We start from the raw sequence: 21088 nt of genomic DNA, 5'->3' as shown, positions 1-21088 counted from the left end.
TATTAAGTTTGCTAAACTAAACTTGTTAATGTGTGGAAAGGTTAAGATTTAGCCATATGCAGCAGATTAGATGAATGCCAGAGCTGGCTGTTAGGTGACTCAGCCCAAGAATGTATATTTATAAAGCCGCCTCCTCGTCCAGTGAAATTTAAATCTTGATGTAAACACTTGCATTTTGTTTCTTCATGTCATGTGCACGTGTTTGTGTACGTGTGTGTTACTACATGCTTAGATATTGCTTCTGACTCTATCTAGTCCAGTGGTCCCCAAACTGGGGGGGAGGGGAGGCGGGTGGTGGGGCTGGGTTGGTGGGAAGGAAGTGCCATCTAGTCCAGCTCCACCTTTTAACCCCAGCTCCTCCCCCATCCCTAGTTCAGTTCCTAGCTCCGCCATCAGCCCAAGCTCCCCTGCTGTGCAATAATGGAGGGTGGAGGGGTGCGACAGGAAAAGTTTTTGGGCACCACTGCTCTAGTCAGTTACCCCGGTTTTGGTGGAGGTTGGAATTAGTGAGGAGTTAGCATTGAAGAGCTGCCAGCAGCAAATCCTGCTGCCAGCAGTTTGAGACCTGGATGTGGGCCTTGTTTGTAATTCCTGTGCTTCTGCCTGTTACAAGTTGAGTATTCAGTATCTCAGGGAAGAGTCTGGATACTAAAGTTTGAGTGGTAAATCCTTAAAGAGGGGTGTGCTCATCTTTTCTACCTCATTGAGCCAGTTTCAACCATGGTGCCTAAAGCTATTGAAGTGACCTGCTATTCAAAGGTGAAGTCAGTGGTTTTGTCTTGACTAGGAAAAGTTGCTAACTTTAAGTCAATTAATATGTGCTAGCTAATCCTGACCTAAACTTTCCTACAACTGCACTAGGAAAAAGGTTGAAGTTAGGTCAGCTTTAGTTAGCATGTATTAACTAAGCCCAGCCTAATGCATCCACTTTTCCCGAGACAAAGGCTATGGGTGGGTGACCAGATGCTTTGAAAATCAGGCCACATAATAGGTACCTAAAGTATGGTGCATTCAGGTGCTTAATATTGTTCAACTAACCTTGACAATTTTGTCTGTACTTGTGTTAAACTAATTACTGGAATGAGGGAAATCATGCATATCCCCAAGATTATGCTATCCTTGCTAGCTGCCTTTAAACCTCAAAAGGAGGGAGGGAGAGAGAGAGGTGGGAAGGAACTGAGCAACTTGTAGAGTTTTTTTCTTTGCTTCTCTTCCTGCATAATGCACAAGTGTGATGCTCTTGATGTTCCTACCGCAATGATATGTAGTGCCGCTTTGTTTGCTTTTATGTGACTAAGTTGTATTGTGAACAAATGACCTGTCTCATGAAAAATGACCATTTAATGTAGGTAACTCTGGCCATCTTTCAGTGTCACTGTGTACAACTTGTAAACAGGTAAATATAAATGTGTGTAATACAGATTAATAGATTTTTAAGGCCAGAAGGGTTCATTATTATAATCTAGTCTGATCTTCTGCATAATACAGGCCATTTCACCCAATAATTCCTGGATCAAGTCCAAATGTTACCCACAGTACGTGTTAAACTGATTGGGCTGAGGAATAAGATGAATAGCATAGCATTGCTTTTAGAAGTCCTTGCTTTCTCATACTGGGAAGCATGTATGTCTCTTTCTCTGTGTATGCACATGTTAAATAAAACCAAAACAAGCCAGCATGTGCAGATATAATGATTGGGGATGATCTTTATGCAGGATGCGTGCAATTGACAGGTTTTTTGGCTTCTGAAGCCCTTGAGATATATGGGTGTGTACTACAATGAATCTCTCTTCGCTAGCAATGTCTATATTTTCAGTGTATAGCCAATGGTTTCTTGCAAACGTACACAGCTGCACTTTAGATCTCGTACTATTACATTTGTGGAGGTGTTATAACCTATTTTTCACTGTCAGGTATGACGAAGGTTCATGGTTGGCTCTTAATTCATATCTTCGTGCCAAATGTTTTTATTAAGTCATTCTGGTTAAAGCCAAATTAAGTTACATCATTACCTTTTTTTTTTTTTTAACACTGATGTGACAGTACAGTTCATTTTTCTATTTATATAGCTTTCCAGGTTTTGCTGTTTTTTCTATTTTGCTTGTAATTCTAAATCTTAAACCTAGGCCATAAATAACAGAAAAATCCCCATGGAAAATAATGGCAATGACTTATAACTCTAGCTGAAGATAACATTATTGGAGCCCTGGATCTTTCTTTTGTTATGTCTAAGATTTCTCTGAAAGTGAGCAATTTTAAAAATGAATTTGGTTGAGCTTTAGCCAAGATTTCCCTGGGAATGGGCCGCAGGTCTTTAAATCATCATTTCTCCCATGGGATGTCTTTCACTCAGTACGATGTTGTGCTCTGATACTGTCTGCCTCTATTGGTTACATGTTTGTCTTGCTGGTGAAAACTCTGCAGTTAGAAATCCTGCTTCAATCTAGACCTATAAATCCCAGAGTGCCTTGCTGCTTGCTGTCTATATCGCAACCTGGATTAAAACCTGCATGAACAGCTGTGCAGTTCACCCCTGTCTGTTTTTCGTAGCATTATTTACAGGGCCTGATGTTCGCTAGCCTTTTTCACTGGAGTGTGAAACTGTGGCTGTATTTTTCTCATTTAAATTGTCATGCTGCAGTTCAATATTAAACCTTTAGCCCTTTTCATTTTTTAATAAATTATTTGAGATTATGGAAGGATCTTATGCCTCTGTGGTGGTAAATATTCATGTATTTAGTTCTTTTAAATAACAAAGCTATGAAAAGGGTAAAATTAGTTTCTTTTTTACAACAACAAAAAAGTTGATATTTGCCTAAGGCTCTGCATCATCAGCCCTATAGGCCCTACAGCATGGGACATAGGAATGGCAGTTTCCCTCTATTGCCCTGCTAATGCATACTACCCAGAAAGTCTGCCTCTAACTGTTTCACTACCACAGATGCTGCTCCAACAGTTGTAGCAGTGGTTGGAGCACCGGTGTAGACAGGGCCCATGCATTCTTGCTACTGTGGTGGCTAAACCTGCTTGGTATAGATGCAGTCTAAGGGGTGAGAGGTAATTCAGTCTGGATAGCCATTCAATTAATTCAAAATGACAAGTATGCCAGTGCTGGTCAAGGTGGTAAGTTTTATCAGGGGTGGCCAAACTGCAAGCTGCTTGCAGCTCTTTTACAGTTAAAGTGGGGCTTGCAGAGCCCCACATACTGTGTTGCCCCTCCCCCCCCAATTCTTTGCTTACCAGACTGCGGGAAGGGGGAGACTCAGGGCTTCTACCCTGCAGCAGGGTGGTGGGGCTAGGGGCTTCTGCCAGAGATGACTGTGCCTGCTGAGTATGTGTGGTGGGGGTGGGGGGCACAATTTAAAGGCTCACCCCCCCCCCCAACAGCTTGAGACCCTCCCCCACCCTCAGTGGCCCCTCCCTGCAGCTCCCAGGTGTTCTCTCTGTGTGGAGAGACAGAGGCAAACAGCTGGCAGCTGTAAGGAGGGCTCCATGGGGAGAGGCAGCAGCAAAAGCAGTTCCTCTCCCTACTGCCGCAGCTCCCAGCTTGCCGGCTGCAGCAGCTGCCATGCAAGGAGGGGGCCCGGTGGCATCCTTTAACTAAGCGGGGCCAGCAAACCCTGACAAAAATCTGGGGGAGGCATGTGACCCCCTGCTCACCCCTCCCCCCACCAACGTCGCTTTTGGCTTTTGCCAGTGGGGATGGGGGCTGTCTCGGGGCTCCAGCTGCAATGGGGCTGGACCCCCGGCAGGCGTGCTCTGGCTCTTGAATTTCTGAAGATTGTCGCATGCGGTTCAGAGGGTCGGTAAATTTGGCCACCCTGTTATATTCAAAGCTTTTGGTTTTATCTTGTAATAGAGTTATGGGTGAATGTGAACTATATGGATTTAATTTCTGGGCAAACTTTAATAAATAGTACACCAGACCCTCACTTGAACACGCGTCTATACAGCGCAAATTCGCAAATAATGCAGCAGTGGCCATGGATCCCAAATTTAATTACTTTAATTGCAATTCATTTTAACGCGGTCCCCGCTATAATGCGGTACCGTGCATGGATCCCAAATCCCGAGTTCTAGCGAGGGTCTGGTGTATTTTCAGGTCAAATATTTTTATGTACAATACAATATCCATCATATACAAGGAAAACGATTGTTGCACAAGGTGTGCACTGGGATCTAGTGGGACAGTAGGTGTCCATTAGCAAAGCTGAAGATTGGATACCTCTCCTATCCCTGTTGTGATCTGCTTGAGGAAATGAGAAGGGAGGCATTCTCCTAGGTGTGGCCAAGCTGGCAGGCAAACACTGGCAATCCTTCCAATCCCATCTCTGAATGACAAGGAGAGAGAAGAAAGAACCCATACACCAGGTCATGCTGTTCTCTGCAATATCAGCAGCCAGTAAACCCAGACTTAATCATACAGCACCAGACCTTTGTTTGCTTCACCAAGACCTACTTAAATGATTTGACAAAAATTTGGAGGAGCTAATATGCCCATAAGTAAACTTGACCATGTAAGGTGTAGGAGTTTTATAAAAGTTATTTTTATGTAGCAGAGAGTCTATTATGGATTCTTTTTTTCCTGGCTTTTTTGTAATGTGATACTTAGGATGAGATAATGACTGTGCCATGACTGACAGTGGGGCAATTTACATGTATGGCCAAAAGCACACATTGAAAGAGGTTTGTTTATTCTGCTTGATATGCTAGAACAAGGGTCGGCAACCTTCAGCTTGTGGCCCATCAGGGTAATCCGCTGGCGGGCCGTGAGACATTTTGTTTATGTTGACCTTCTACAGGCATAGCCCGTTGCAGCTCCCAGTGGCTGCAATTCACCGTTCACAGCCAATGGGAGCTGCAAGAAGCGGCGCGGGCTGCAGGGCTGTGCTGGTCGCTGCTTCCCACAGCCTCCATTAACAGTGAACCGCGGCTACTGGGAGCTGTAGGGGGGCTGTGCCTGCAGACGGACAATGTAAACAAAATGTGTCGCGGCCCGCCAGTGGATTTCCCTGAGCGGCCACATGCCGAAGGTTGCTGACCCCTGTGCTAGAAATTTTTTCAAAGATCTCCTGGAAGCTTGTAGCTTCTTTTAGCAAATCCAAGAAGCCCTCTAAAAAATGGTGTAATCTGATGATACTCAAAGTGAGAGAGAATATTTTAGATAATTCAAGATGAATGGAAAATCAAACATAACAATTAAGAAATACCCAGAAGCAGGTGCTGAATACCTATTGCTAACTGTGATTTGTGGGTGGGGTGGGGAGGGAACATGAATTAACACTGAAATTAGTTTTAATTTGCTCCTTTAAAAACAAAACCTGTCAAAGGAACTTTTTGGTTTGCTGAAGACCTCTGTGGCTGCATCATTCCCTGACATTCCATGAGTTGCATGGGGCTGATGGTGTCAGTGATATCACTCCGTAACTAGGGTCCTACCAAATTCATGACCATGAAAAATGCATCATGGACCATGAAATCTGGTCTTTTTTGTGCTTTTACCCTATACTATACAGATTTCACAGGGAAGACCAGCATTTCTCACATTGGGAGTCCTGACCCAAAAGGGAGTAGCGGGGGTGGGGTGGGGTTCACAGTATTGCCACCCTTACTTCTTCACTGACTTCAGAGCTGACTGGCCAGAGAGCAGCGGTTAGTGGCCAGGCACCCGGCTCTGAAGGCAGTGCATTGCCTGCACCAGAACAGAAGTAAGGGTGGCAACACCATACCCTGCCATCCCTTCTTCTGTGCTGCTGCTGGTGGCAGCACCACCTTCAGAGCTGGGCTTCCGGCCAGCAGCCGTCGCTCTCTAGCTGCTCATCTCTGAAGGCAGCCCTGCCACCAACAGCAAGGCAGAAGTAAGGGTAGCAGCATCGCACCCCCCCCCCCCCCCACCGCCAATAACCTTGAGGGACGCCCCCCTTCCCCCACAACTCCCTTTTGGGTCAGGACCACTACAATTACAACACTGTGAAATTTCAGATGTAAATAGTTGAAATCCATGAAATTTATGTTTTTTAAAATCCTATGGCCATGAAATTGACTAAAATCCAACCATGAATTTGGTATGGCCCTATCTGTAACATAGCACTTCCCCTGTGCTGCAGCCTGCCTCTGTTCGAGCCAGCTGACTCTTTCTTCTGAGCTGGCTCTGTCGTACCTCCCTCTAATATATCTCTTCAACCCTATGGCACTCAGCTACTTCAGTCTGAGCTGCTTCTTTAGCTTCACAGAGCTGGCTTGCAGCTTTTCTAGGTCCAGTTCCCTTTTCCATCTACCTGCTATGGTGCCCCTAAGCCTACTTGCTGCTTCCCTACTCTGTCACCCCCACCTATCTTAATGATGCCATATGGTCCCTATAATCTCTACAACTTCCATTCCTTTCAGTCCTGGAGTTGTGAAAATGAATTAATGGGGTTAAATGATGATAATTAATGAAAACATAATATCAAATATAAGAAACCAACACTACGGTATCACCAAAACATGGGATAAGTGAGGCTCTTAGCCAAGGAGTGACCTTCTTTAAAACCAGTAGAGGATTGGATCGAGAGAGATTCTTCCCCCTCCAGGGGTGGTTTCCCAATGGTAGGTGTCAATGCTGCAGTAAATGCTGAAGTAATGGAGCAGAGTAAGACTGTAATATCCTCAGTTATGAAGGTCAGATTTTTACAACCTCAGAATGTTTACTTGAAAGTGACAAGGAAACAGATAAGGCTTTGGCAGTCAACATGAGACCTAAAATGCTATCCAAAGTGTTAGGTGTCCGCTTAATTGGTTTCTCCAGTTAGCACTAGAGTTCAGCTATTCTTTTATAGCCAGATGCTATATTAGTGTTAACAGCTTTAGCATACCAGATAATTCGTTTTACAGAAGGGAAACTAGGTATAAGTTTCTAAGTTTTCGGCCCATTTCCATGCTATGTCCTAATTAAATTGTCTGATATCGGCCCAGCATACAGATTAAGCAAAACAAATCACTGTTGCATATATATGTGTTTGTTGTGTTGACAAACCTTTTTGTCCTCCAATATTCCTAGAATCAAATTTATCATTTCATTGCTGAGTGTCTGGTCTTTTAAATAGTGGACATTTTTAATTCCCTGTGCACAGTGAACTATTGGCTAAGGCTGGGACCCAACTTTATATTTTCCTTTTCCAAGACTGGAAGCTGTCTGCCCCTCTCCATTCATGCACAGCTGGCTCAGCAGAGCTTGGGCTGAAGGTGGAGCTGGGGGCTGAACTGGGGATGACGACAGAACTGGCCAGCTGTTGGAGCAGTGGGTAGAGTGGAACTGTAGCTGGGGGTGGAGCTGTGCCCTGGCCCAGAGTTGGGCTGGGGCTAACCTGGGCCCTGTTGCATGCGCCCCACTTCCTATGGAGGCTGACACAAACCCCATCACGTGCCCCCTTGTCCCCCATGGTAGCTGAACCAGACCCTACTGCGTGCCCCCTGAATGTTTCTCCATTTGCCCGCCCCCCTTAGTGGTGCGCCCCACAGTTTAGGGACCACTGTTTTAGAGACATATTTGAAGTGGGTTTATAACATTGAATATAGACTCTTTCCAACTTCATATTCTGAATTGCATTTTATGAGACGCAAGAGGAGTTCTAGTTATACTGAAGAAAACTAGCTTGCTTTTCCAAATGGGCTACATTTTTTCTAAATTACAGGGGTATACATTGAGAGTAACTCCATTGAAATCAATGGAGTTAACTATTTAGTGTGACTGAGATCAGAATCTGGCCCTGGATGTGATACTGAATGATTCATTAATTTGCCATAAGCTAGTCTAACTTTTTTTTATAAAGTTGCCTTGCCACATACCGTACAGGTAATATTTTGCCCTTCCTACCACGTGTATTCTGTGTAGCTTTGATGCTACTGTCCATTGTGTAAATCTGCTGAAACTGAACTGGAAAGCAGGAGATAGAATATTGTATTCCTTCTGAAGTGCCCTGCATCTAAAAAGTATCTGAAGAAGTAAGCTTTCTGAAAAATCCAAGTTCTCTGAAACATCCAGGTTCTGCAGATGGAGAAAACTGAAGTGTATAAGAGAATCTCTGCATTGCACAAACTAATATATAAAGCTGATAGAATCTGGAACATTTCAGATGGTTGGAGGAGATGGAATGTTGCTGATATAGCAAGATTCCCATCACATGATGCATTTGAATGCTGTTTTTGAAGATGTTTTCCAAATTCTTTTGTTAACCAGATTTACATGAGTTTGTCTGAAATTTCTTTTGCCCTATTATGGGAACATGAGCTCTTTTGGCTTACATACCATACATAAATATTTCATTCACACTATGGAAAATTAAACAATAGACTATAAATCTGCTTGCAATCTCAATTAAAATATAAAAAATCTCACACATGTTCCTAAGTGCAAAAAAGAAAAAAAAAATCAGTGTGAATACTTGCTATAAAAGTGTTTGGGTTTCAAGGTCTTCGTTTTCTGATTTTTCATAAAAATTATTACCTTTTCATGACTTTGGTCTTAAGCGTGTTTCCCTCTATGAACAATCCTTGTGCCTTGGGGTTGACTGTTTTGGATTAATAGCCTTATAATTTGGTAGCATTATTTCAGTTTACAAATATTCTTGTGTAGTGACCATGAAAGTATTGTTCTTAAGGGTTATTATGAAAAGCACAGGATCTTTCTTTTAAATACATATTTTCAGAAATAGATGTTGAGTGATGATATATATTCAAGAGGAGGAAAATGTGAATAGGGAAAAGCCCCAAGGAAACTGAAAGGCACAATTCTATTTCTCATGGGGATGTGCACATTAATGTGTCTGGTGTCTCTTTGTGTAGAATATGAATATATATATATATATATAGCCAAAGAATCCGTCAAAAAAACTGGGTCAGCACCAGGACAGATACTAGGAACACGAATATTGTATCCAAGAAATTTTGAAGAAAATTTTTTAGCAGTCCAAGTAAAATTTAGTTGCTTGAGATGTCTGTACAATTTGTAATGGAAACTTCCAATGGGAAGTGATGATGGGAAACAGTGGTCTACAGGACAAGCATTAAAAATGGGGAATGCCAAATATGTGTACTGTATATTAGCCTCGGTTTAGATTTGTTTAAATCTAGATTTGAATATTTTAAACAATGAAAGCCAGATTTTCTGGGAAAATAGTTTGCATACCCCAAAGGGGAATTTGGCACACACGGGAGAAAGCAAACACTGGACTCAGTTTTCAGAACCCTCAAGAACTTGCCAAAATAGACTGCAATTTTAATAGGAGACAGAGCACTGGGAAATTTGTGTTCAGCCAACTTGCATCTGGGCACTAATGCAGGTGTTGGCAGCACAAAACAGCTTGATTTTTTTTTTTTTAAGCACATGTATGTCAATAGTCGTGTGTGAGTACATCCACTCAGGGTTTGACATATCACAACAACTAAGCATGCACAGTTCTTGGAAGGGGAGAGACTGCCTAATCCCAGTGGTGCCCATTGCTGCTGTTCATTGCTGGTAGGGTGCCATCAGAGCAGGTTGAGTGCATTAAACAAGTTTCAGCCCACAAGAGCTTGCAATCTGCAAGGATCCTGTGGCTAGAAATTGTACGGCAGTAGTCACTTTACACTTTGCTGCTGTTGTATGAACACATTGCATTTGACTTGCGAAGTCATCTTTAATTTTCTCACAGATATGGGTGTGGCAAGTCAATGTGTCTGGAACACTTGGTTTTTTGTCACCTGTCGCAAGTTGATGAGTGTACTCCGTACTCTCATCTTTCCTCATTCCTTTTAGTTCAGGATATTATTACTGTTTCCATTGGTGATGTGTGGAACCCCCAGGCCAATCTCCATGAAGAAGGAAAAATAAATATTAACACTAAACTCTTGAAAACATATTGATACATTCTTGTCAACAGTTACAGTATATGTTATACAATTGTCATATACATGGGCTATATTTCAAATATGTAGTTCTCATGTGTCTAGCCATGTATTTTGTCAGTCACACCGATGCATCTATATAAAGCTGACTGAATCAGGGTGATTTGTTTCCCTTTATTCTGTTTAAGTATGTCTACAAATTGGAGAAGGACATTAAGAGGACCCCATCAACTTTAAAAACACTTCTGTTCGAATATTTTTTTTACCTTTGTCATAAATATAAAGGGAAGGGTAAACCCCTTTAAAGAGGAAAAATCCTCTCACCTGTAAAGGGTTAAGAAGCTAAAGGTAACCTCGCTGGCACCTGACCAAAATGACCAATGAGAAGACAAGATACTTTCAAAAGCTGGGAGGAGGGAGAGAAACAAAGGGTCTGTGTCTGTCGGTATGCTGCTTTTGCCGGGATGGAGTCTTAGAACTTTTAGTAAGTAATCTAGCTAGGTATGTGTTAGATTATGATTTCTTTAAATGGCTGGGAAAAGAACTGTGCTGAATAGAATGACTATTTCTGTCTGTGTGTCTTTTTTGTAACTTAAGGTTTTGCCTAGAGGGATTCTCTATGTTTTGAATCTAATTACCCTGTAAGGTATACTTCTATTTCCTTCTATTTCTATTAAAAGTCTTCTTGTAAGAAAACTGAATGCTTTTTCATTGTTCTCAGATCCAAGGGTTTGGGTCTGTGGTCACCTATGCAAATTGGTGAGGATTTTTACCAAACCTTTCCCAGAAAGTGGGGTGCAAGGGTTGGGAGGATTTTGGGGGGAAAGACGTGTCCAAACTATGTTTCCCAGTAAACCCAGTTAGAGTTTGGTGATGGCAGTGGTTATTCCAAGGACAAAGGATAAAATTAATTTGTACCTTGGGGAAGTTTTAACCTAAGCTGGTAAAAGTAAGCTTAGGAGGTTTTCATGCAGGTCCCCACATCTGTACCCTAGAGTTCAGAGTGGGGGAGGAACCTTGACAACCTTCTATTCTTACAACTAGCATCTAAGATTGTTATAATTGTAAGGCATTAGAGAAGAGATTTTTTTTTCTTCATTTGATTCCATGATGTATAGTTGATTTTCATGAGTTCCTTGTCATAGTCAGTTTCCTCTGTTTTTAAAGATCTTGCATGTAGCAACAAGAGATGGAATTTATTTATTTTTGTAAAACTAGGAAAATTATAATTGTAAAAATCAACAAGGGAACTCAGATAGCAGGTGTTGTACCTGGAACTACTTTTAAATATTTTCTTTTTAAATATAAATACAAAGCTAACTAGATTTCATGTTGACTTTGGGCTTCAACTTTTCCAATGGGGAATGGATGATTCAGGGAATGATAGTATATGCAATTTGTCTCCTATAAATCATGAAAATATTGAGACATGTCAAACATCTTGATTACTTTGACTTTATATTGCTTCCCTTCCTTTCAGCGTGGTGTTTTTCTGTTTTTTAGACTGAACTTTTTTCAAAGTATGACGGGCCTTGATTTTTCTTGCTTCCTATAAAGCACATCGCTTATCTTGGCTGCTAAATAGTATAGATTGTTACTTGCTGTGTTCTTCTGTAAGGGTCTTGGGTCAATCCTAATAACCGATTCAGGGTGGACGGAACACCAGTTGCAGCAGGCCTTGTTCCCTTTTTTGCCAATATGCAACCTGATGTAAGGTGGTGTTTGCTTGATAATCTAATGCTACATATATTGGTGACAGCATTTCTTTGTGGTGTTTACAATAAAACAAAAATTCTAACTGGCTTGTCTTTCACGCTCTTGGTAGGCTTGGATGATTGCCTGCAGCAGTATGTCCCCAAATTTGAACGGGAGAAGATAAATGGTGAACAGCTGTTACAGATTTCACATCAAGATCTTGAAGAGTTGGGTATCTCACGAATTGGACACCAGGAACTGGTTCTGGAGGCGGTGGATCTTCTCTGTGCACTGGTCAGTTATTCAGTGAACATACAGGTGGTTTAAGAAACTTACTGTGTTGAAAATGAAATAGTAGCAGATTGTTTAATTCAAATCAGTGCCATCTCAGAAGTGTTTGCATATTTTTCCCGCCTGTTAACATACTAAATCCTTGGTTCTCAAACTTTTTTACTGGTAATCCCTTTCACACGGCAAGCCTGAGTGTGACCGCCATTATAAACTAATTTTTTTTTTTTTTTACATATTTAACACCGTTATAAATGCTGGATGCAAAGTGAGGTTTGGGGTGGAGGCTGACAGCTCGCGACTTCCCCCATGTAATAACTTCACGACCCGCTAAGGGGTCCCAACCCCCAGTTTGAGAACCCCTGTACTAAATTATGGGTTACATTTGAAGAATGAAGTTATTTGAGTGGCACTAAGGTAAAATCACATGGTTCCTGTCACTGTACACATTACCGAGAAAATAACTGTCAAGTATAGTGCGTTGGTCATAAAAAATGACATTGTGGAAATGGCAGTTGTTAATAATTGTTGATATAAACTGGATTAGGCGAGCCACATCTCTTCTCCATAAACTAGCAAAACTATAGAACTCTGTACTCTTATAGATAATTTATAAAAAGACCTTTTAAAAATGATTTAAGGAATATTTTGATGGTAGGACTATTAAAAAAAAAATCATTGTATCTGAAATTTCAGCTGTTTCCCTCCTTCCCTTTGTATAATTGTATGTATGGGTTTTAAATGTAGACCTGCTCTGGAATGAATGCATAAATTGATGTCTGTATTGGTGGTACAGTATTACAGATACAGTTTATTTAAAAGTCATGATTTGGACACACTTTGAGTACGTGTCTGATGTAATGCTATGAGCTAGAGCCAGAAATATATACAATTACATCACTGAGAATGGTGGGAAAGAATGCTCAGCAATTCTTTTGCCATTACTGGCCTACATTCCATTCATTATGTAACGTTTGCTGCACTGAGTGTATTCTTCTTAAAATGGACAGAGCTGTTACTCCATGTGAAATGTGCTATTCTTGTTTCAGAAAGATGGTACAGAGATCATTTGTACTCGATTAAACCAACGACAAACGGGATATCCTATAACAAAGCCACTGTGTTTCATCAACAGAATTTATAAATATTTTGTTCAAATACTTCAGCCAAAACATTTGTACAATAGCAAAGGCTTTTTTCCTAAATATTTTTGTATATCAATATTTTTTAACGTTAATCTTCACTTAACGGAAGAACTGAAACATAACTCATGCTGTGGGGATGGGGTATAGTGTGTCAGGCAAGGGAGAGAGTCTGGTGAATTCACAAATGTACTGTATATTGGCCTGAGTGAAATAATGGATGTGGCAGCCACCCTAAGGCATTTTTTCCTTACTATTATAATATGAGAATAAAACAAAGCTGGATGACTGCCAGAACCTAAAGCTGTTTTATCTCCTACAATTTCCTCCTAATTTCCTTTGTAGACAAAAGTTTTGACCTCAGGCCCATTTCTGGAAATACTTTTGTGTAGTACAGTTCAAGTTAATGCATTAGACAGAGTTCATATGCTGTAACTAAAATGTCCTTGTTCTTTTTTTGGGTAGAGGGAGTTTTGGGGGGAGGTGTTCCTGTGTTTTAGCTTTGTCTTTTGTCGTCACCTTAATTTCTTTTTTGAGTTTTAGGAAAGGCATTATTGTATCAAATCAGCCTTAATTTTGTGCTCCAGTGTTTCTGCTTCATGTTTGGATGTAAGTCAGCTTTTCATGGCTTTGCTAGCGCTTTCACTTTTCATATGAAGGAGAAGGTCTCCTCCTCCTCCTCCCCCTCCTTCCTCCCCCTCACCATCCCAAGGTCCTTCAGATACAGTTTTATGCATTAATGCATTCTGGTATTTTGTGCTGAAGTGACTTTTTCCCCCTAACCCCCGAATTAAAAAGCCAAAAAACAATCCATAATTACTGTTAGAAGCATACTTTTATGAAGACTTCTTCCACCTCCCACAATCTACTCCTACGTGACCTGGCACATAGTAAATGCAACTGGGCTTATACCCCACAACGTGGCCTTCTCAGGAACTTGGTGCTTTATTCCCACTCTGAGCCTTTATAAAAGATTGCTCTTTTCCCCCAGTCCTGCCTAGCATGTTTTTTTTTCTCGACCTCTTTCAAGAGTGTCCTCTGGTTCCACTGCATACCACAAGAACTCCTGCGACCCCGAAAGAAAGAAAGGAAAGTTGCCTTTGAAGCATCTTTCTCCTTAAATGGTCGCCAGATTGTCAACCTCTGAGATTTTTCTAGGCCCATCCAGCCACTGAATACAGGAGAGTCTGAGGCTAAGATGTCATTGTGGAAAGGACATCAAAGAAAATCTAAAGGAGGACCACATTGAAGGATGAGAGCTAATGATATTAAAAGGACACTGTCAACTTGAAAATAACTTCCATCTGTAAATGTTGTCTGTTGCTGTAGTAAACCACCCCTAAGATAGTATAAGTGAAAATTAGAGTAGATCTATTTTTTCTGTTTGTTTATGTTGTTCATTTGACAGTTCATTGTGCAAAATCAGTTTTGTGTTTTGATTGTATATCCTCCCCCTAGCCTTTTCAGAAGGGTGTTTATCAAGAACACCTGCAGCAGTACTGTAACTGAAGAGACAACAGGCAAGTGTGTGCTCTGAGGAAGAGGGCGAGGGGCTCCCCTCTGAGCATGTATGTTTGTTGCTCTTGAGCCTGCCTAAAATACCCTTCTCAACAGGTAGATGGAGCAGAAAAAACTTTTTTTTTTTCTTTAAACCTTGGATTAAAAGGGTGTTCTGTCAGAAAATGAACTTTAAAAAAAAATCAAATTGAGTATCTCTGGCTTTCCATACATTAAAGTGGGGAGCAGACACTTTAGTTGACTGAAATTTTAAAGGGACATGCACTTGCTTTTTAAACTCCAGTTAAACCACAGAAATGGTGGCACAAATTTAAAAGTTAAGATGTCACCATGAAGCAGAATTGTGCAAAAATCACCTGGAAAGGTGGTAAACTTGTGGAACATCTTGCCGAGGATATGACTAGACTTTGGCATAGGTTCAGTGAATGAAGAACAGTGCAGGCATTAATGGGAAATAATAGCTTCATCTTTAGTTTGCTCTTGGGATTAGGGTCCCAAATTCTCCTGTAGCTTATAATACTCCTATATATGTTAAAGCACAGACTAGATCTTCAACCATGGTAGAAAGATGCAGCTGTTTTTTTTTTTTTTTTTTTTTCTCTACCTTAGAGTTGAGGGATCTTGGTGTGGTGGATCTGCCTTTGATAGTTTTGCCTGATAGGGCAAACTCCTCCCTCATGCTGTAGCAATGCTTGTGATGTTGTATCAGTGTGGTGCAGTACAATGTAATTATATTTGGCGTGTCGTCGTCTTCAGCATCATGTGACATGCATGATCTGATCAGTTTTTCACAAGACCACCAAATCAAGTTGTATGATGATGGCATTTTAGAGGATTCCAGTGCAAAGTGACAACATATAAGTAGTTCTTGCAGAATTGACCTGAAAAATTAAAGATGAAGGTCAGGCTTGACAAAGCCCTGGCTGGGATGATTTAGTTGGGGATTGGTCCTGCTTTGAGCAGGGGGTTGGACTAGATGACCTCCTGAGGTCCCTTCCAACCCTGATATTCTATGAACCAAAAATACCAGGATGGATAGCAATCTTTGTTTTAGGTTAAGTGTATGCTGCTGTGCTTGTGCTGTAACTGTCTATGTATATAAATTTATAACTTAAGTTTGTGGAGGTTTCGAGCCCACAACTTACCCCAGCACTATATTCACTTTAACATTTTGATGCTGAAGGAAATTGGAATCAATGTATATTCAGAATTTACACTTTTTTGGATCTTTTGCCCTCTTCCACCCCCCCCCCCCCACACACTTTATTAAGAAGTCTCCAGTTGAAAATTATTTTTTTAAATGTCATCTACTTCTATGTCGGTTACCTTAACTCAACTAGTTGTCAGATCAGTGTAGTGTTTAGCAGACTGTTGTCTCTGTAAACTATAACGTGGTTTGGTGGCGGAGTGGGGGAAGTAGACGCACTTTGAGGTGTCTTATTTAAACTGAACCCTTACATGTGTCTTCCCAAATTAATGAATAATCAGATAGGAATGTTTGACATAATGTGCTCCCAAGGGCCCACTTCTTTGTGTGTGTTGATGAAAAATAAAGTTTGATGTATTGAACTAGAAAACAGTTTCTATATACATAAGCAACACAACTTTTTTTCTTGAAATAATAAACAGTTAAAACATTAATGTCGGGTTGTATTAAACTTTTTTTTTTTTAAAGCAAAAAGCTAAATTTTTGGGGCTTCAGCTACCTGCCAAACATCAGCGACTGATACTTGGTATAAATAGGGAGAGGTGGCATAACTGGAGCATGGGACTGGGAACCAGCAATTCCTGGATTCTAATCCTGACTCTAACTCCTTTGGTGGCCTCTGGTGAGTCACTTAATCTGTTCTTAAAGATGGAGAAACTAAAATGAAGTGGATTATATTTAGCCAGCTCCTGGCGGTGTTGAAGATTGACTGACTGATATTTGTAAAACGTTTTGAAGATTAAAAACATTAATTCACATGAAAGAAGTTCTGATTAAATCAAAGAAGTAATTGGAGGGAGATCAAGCATCAGAATAACGTAGGTGTTCAGATCCCATGGTATTAGGTGCAGAATGGGAACTCAGATAGCGTGGAACGGAATTAAATCCAATTTGGAAACCCTCATTTTCCCATAAAACCTGTATGAGAGGGTGATTTTCTTTCAAACAGTTGTGCAGTAGCTGGTGGTTCTTCGAGTTGAGTCTCTATGGGTGCTGCACTGTAGGTATGGCTGTGTGCCTGCGCTGCTGATCAGAGAACTTCGGTAGCAGTGTCTGTTGGGCTCACACGTGCTCTGTCGTTGTCCTCAGTTGCTTTTCAAGCTAGCTCCACCCCTAGCTAGAGATGGAGCCGTTGCTGTATGTTTGCGGATCGTTAACATTCTTATTTTGCTAAAATTTAGCTTCCCTTGAAACCTCTTTTTTCTTTCCTTGTTCCATTTTATTTGGCCATGCCTTTTAAAAAACAACAAACCAAACTGAAAAGAAGAAAGGACTCTGTTCTTTTGTCAACCTCTGTTGCAGTGGGGAGGGGGGAAGACATTTCCCACACAAGGGTATGCCTGGCTCTCTGGACTTCGAGAAGTGCTGCACTTGCAACAAGGCAATCCCAGTCATGGACAAGCAATCCCAGTGCATCTACTGCCTCGGCGAGGGCCTCATCCAGCAGAAGTGTTCCCTCTGTCATCAGCTCCACCTGAGATCCCCCTAGGACAGAGAGCACCTCCAAAAATCATCTTTATGGAAGCAGCTCTCTGATGAGCATGAGTCTTCCCCTCAGTCTTAGACTTTGAAGGATAGGGGGTCTAAGAAATGGTCCAGGGACTCCCCACTTTTTTTAAACCTCTGAGAGGAGTTCCCTCAGCGAGAACCGGGATAGCTGAAAGTTACTGCCATCTCACTTGGTATCCTCGGCACTGCCAACACCGAGAGTACAATTCAGCACCCATGCGTCACAGTGACCATCAGTATCTGGTACTGCTGTAGGCCCATGGACCCTTTGGGCATGGAAACCGAATCTTTGATACTGAGAAATAAGGGCAAATGCCCTAAAATGCTCCTGGTATGTGTGCTGACATTGGTAATGCCAGCGATAATAGCCTACCAGGCACTGGAGAGACCAGTACAGGCAAGGTCTCCATCTCGCCCAATACCGGGACACTCGGTACCACTAGAATTCCATCAAGCTGGTGATCTAGGCATGATGGAGGCACCCAACTCTCTGCCCCTCGATACTGAGTTCATGGCACCAAGCCATTGCTGGGCACGGGTATGTCCCTTCAATCATGCCATGCCCTCCCCCACTATCAAGTGAGGGATTGGATAGTGAACCGGACGGCGTATTGCAGTACTCCTCTCGAGTGCCATATGGACCTACTATCAGTAGGGTCTGGGAATGTACCAGCAGATGGCACCACCACCATCTTGGTACAGCCACCAGTGGGCAAGTCCATCAGGCCCTATGGCACCACAGTGGCCATACTGGGACTGCTGGGTGGCACACTGACAGCCTGCCTCATGAGCTTCAAGCATCACCTACAACCCTCCAAGCACGCTCCCTCAGCCACAGCATTGAAGGTTTCAGAGCCTCAAGAGACAGTGGAGCAAGAAGGGGATATGGAGGAGGAGAGGAGATAACACCTAAAGCCATATCTTCCTCTTTGCTGGATGAAGTGGTCATGCCTGCATCACCATCTGTGGCAGATGACTTCCACCTGTTTCAGGAGCAGGGGAATAGAGTAGCAGATACTCTCCACATACCATTGGAGGAGATCAGACACGCACCAGCAGCTCATTGTCATCCTCCACTTTTTGTCCTTTTAAAAAATCAGCCTCCCAATCAATAAAGCGATCTTAGAACTGGCTAAAACGGCGTGCCAAACCCTGGCATCGATAGCCTCAATGTGCAAGTGGGTAGACAAGAAATATTATGTCCCCACAAAGGAATCAGTTTTTTCTCCTACCCACCACCCAGTTCCATCGTGGTGGATGCTGTGACAACAACATCATCGTTCTAGGGGAGCACCCTATGACAGAGACTGGAAGTGCCTCGATGTCCTTGATAGGAAATTGTATTCCTAGGCCACCTTAAACCTTCTCTTCAATGTTCGTCCAACCACCTGCCCTAAACACCACTTTTGACAGGCGGGTCGAGGCATCACAAGACCACTCCCTACTACTGTCTGTGACCATGCACCAATTTGACTACTGTTTGGCAGCGTTCCACAGTAAATAATGTGGGACAGATAGGTCCTAGAGATTATCAGTTCCAGGTACTCCATCCAGTTCACCTTTCTACACCCCCACAACACCCTTCCCCTGCCTCTTCAGGAACCCTTTTCATAAGAGTCTACTATGTCAGGAGGTAGGTCAACTCCTACAGTTAGGAGCTATAGAACAGGTACCTCAGCATCTACGAGGCAAGGAGTTCTGCTGTCTTTACTTCCCAATGCACAAAAGGAAGGGAGGTTGGAGACCTATCCTGGGCATCAGAGCTCTCAACAAGTTTTTTGAGGATCAGAAGTTCAAGATGGTCAGTTTATCAATGATTAGTCCATCATTGGAACAGGGAGACTGGTTTTCAGCCTGCAGGACGCCTACTTTCATATTTCAATATTACTGGCTTACAGACGATTTCTCAGATTTATTTTGGAACATGACCATTACTAATACAGAGTCCTCCCCTTCAGATTTTGATTAGCCCTGAGAGTATATTTTCCCAGTTCTCTCAGTGGTAGCCACTCATCTACACTTACAAGAGATAATGATCTACACTTATCTGGATGATTGTCTTCTCACAACCTAGTTGCTCCAGGAGGCTTGTCAAGCCACCGACTTCATGATATGCTTGTTCACAGGTCTGGGCCTTCAGCTCAACACCAAAGCCTTCCTACCTCAAGACAGGTTCCTATCCCTGGTGTTACTCATAGATCCAGCTCAGTACAGACCTCAAATACCAGCCAGACTCTGCCTCCAACTCCAGGGGCATATGGTGCGAGCAAAGCTGTGATACCGGATGCCCGAGTCCACATGCGATGCCTACAGCTATGGTTCAGTTCAGTTTACAGGCTGAATAGAGACAGTGTGAACAAACCCTGTCACTACCTACCAGGATCAAAAACTGCCTGGCCTGGTGGAAAAACCCAGCCAATGCATGCAAAGGGATTCCCTTCTTACAGGTGTCACCATCGTTGCTCCTTATCACCGACGTATTGCGCAGAGGATGGAGCGCGGATCTGAACAGCCATGCAATGCAAAGCAAATGGTCACCTGTGGAGATATTCTTATATATCAATCTCCTTGAATTGAGAGTTGTCAGGAATGCCTGCGCCCATTTCCTCCCACTGAGAGCAGGATCACATACGAAGATCCTAATGGACAACATAGCCTGCATGTACTACGTGAACCGCCAGGAAGGGGCAAGGTCACCCGCTCTATGCACGGACGCAATTAGGCTATGGACCTGGTATAGCTCTCACGTCACCTTGTCCGCAGCTTACCTCCCGGGCTCGCAGAACTCGATAGCGGACAAGCTCACTGGCAAATTTCTGCATGATCACAAATTAGAGATGCATCTGTCAGTTCTTCGCGACTTGTTCTCACAGTGGGGAACACAGTTCACAGACCTGTTTGCCACTTACCAGAACAAGAAGTATCCAAGATACTACCCCAGGGTGGAGATTGGACAGCACTCTCTGTGAGATCCTCTCCTTCTCCCCTGGGACAAGGACCTTCTTTACGCTTTCCTTCCATTTCCCCTTCTGCTGAAGATCCTGCTAAAGGTAGAGGGATGGAGCTCACATAATCCTGATTTGCTCCTACTTGGCCAAGACAGACCCGGTACCCTTACCTGATGCAGCTCGTGATGTGCTTGCTGATCTCCCTTCTGAACTCTCTGCACCTCCTCTCACAGGACAAAGCATACATCCCAACTTGGGGATACTCTGCCTCAAAGCATGGCTCCTACATGGTTCCAGCACCTAGAAAGGTCATGCTGAAGGGAAGTGCAAGAAGTTCTGTAACACAGTAGAAAGTCCTTCAGGCAAAGCAGTTACCTGTAGAGGTGGTTTCAGATTTGGTGCATGTCTTAACAAATCTTTCCAGTGTCAGCAACTCTTCCACGTATTCTGGAATATGCTCTGACCCTTAAAAATTGGGGTTTTCCCTGAGCTCTCTCAGGGTCCACTTAGCAGCCATCACAATGTTTCTCCGACCCATAGAGGGATACTCAGTACTATCGCATCCAATGACCAAAAGGTTCCTTAAGGGTATAACTAACCTCTTCCCTCAACTTTGATTTTCTACCCCTCATGGAACCTAGACCTGGTACTGAAAAGGCTGACCAGACCCCCCTTTGAGCCTATGGCTACCTGTTCACTGACATACCTATCGGTGAAAACGGCCTTTCTGATAGCAATCACCTCGGCTAGAAGAATAGGGGAGATAGCAGCTTTGATGGTGCATCGCCCTTACACAGTATTCTTCCCAGGCAAGGTTACACTCAGGTCGCATCCAAAGTTCATTCCTAAGATAACATCGTCATTTCATATGAATCAGTCTATCCACCTTTCCATCTTCTACTCCAAGCCTCACTGAG

At 42.6% G+C, this 21088-nt stretch overlaps 1 protein-coding gene across 3 annotated transcripts in view; it reads left to right on the top strand.

Moving 5' to 3' along the window:
• Positions 1-21088, top strand: part of CNKSR3 (CNKSR family member 3) — a 99228-nt gene that overhangs the window by 37371 nt on the left and 40769 nt on the right. For all 3 annotated transcript variants that reach the window (XR_012158097.1, XM_073337707.2, XM_073337708.2), the window contains one exon: positions 11690-11853. Coding sequence is in view for 2 of the 3 variants with exons in the window: in XM_073337707.2 (XP_073193808.1) it covers positions 11690-11853 (164 nt within the window). In the remaining variant the exon portion in view is untranslated. The remainder of the gene's footprint in view (positions 1-11689; positions 11854-21088) is intronic.

This window comes from Lepidochelys kempii, chromosome 3 (assembly GCF_965140285.1).
Source record: "Lepidochelys kempii isolate rLepKem1 chromosome 3, rLepKem1.hap1, whole genome shotgun sequence".
NCBI classification, from domain to species: Eukaryota; Metazoa; Chordata; order Testudines; family Cheloniidae; genus Lepidochelys; species Lepidochelys kempii.
This window is presented reverse-complemented; position numbering and strand designations above follow the sequence as displayed.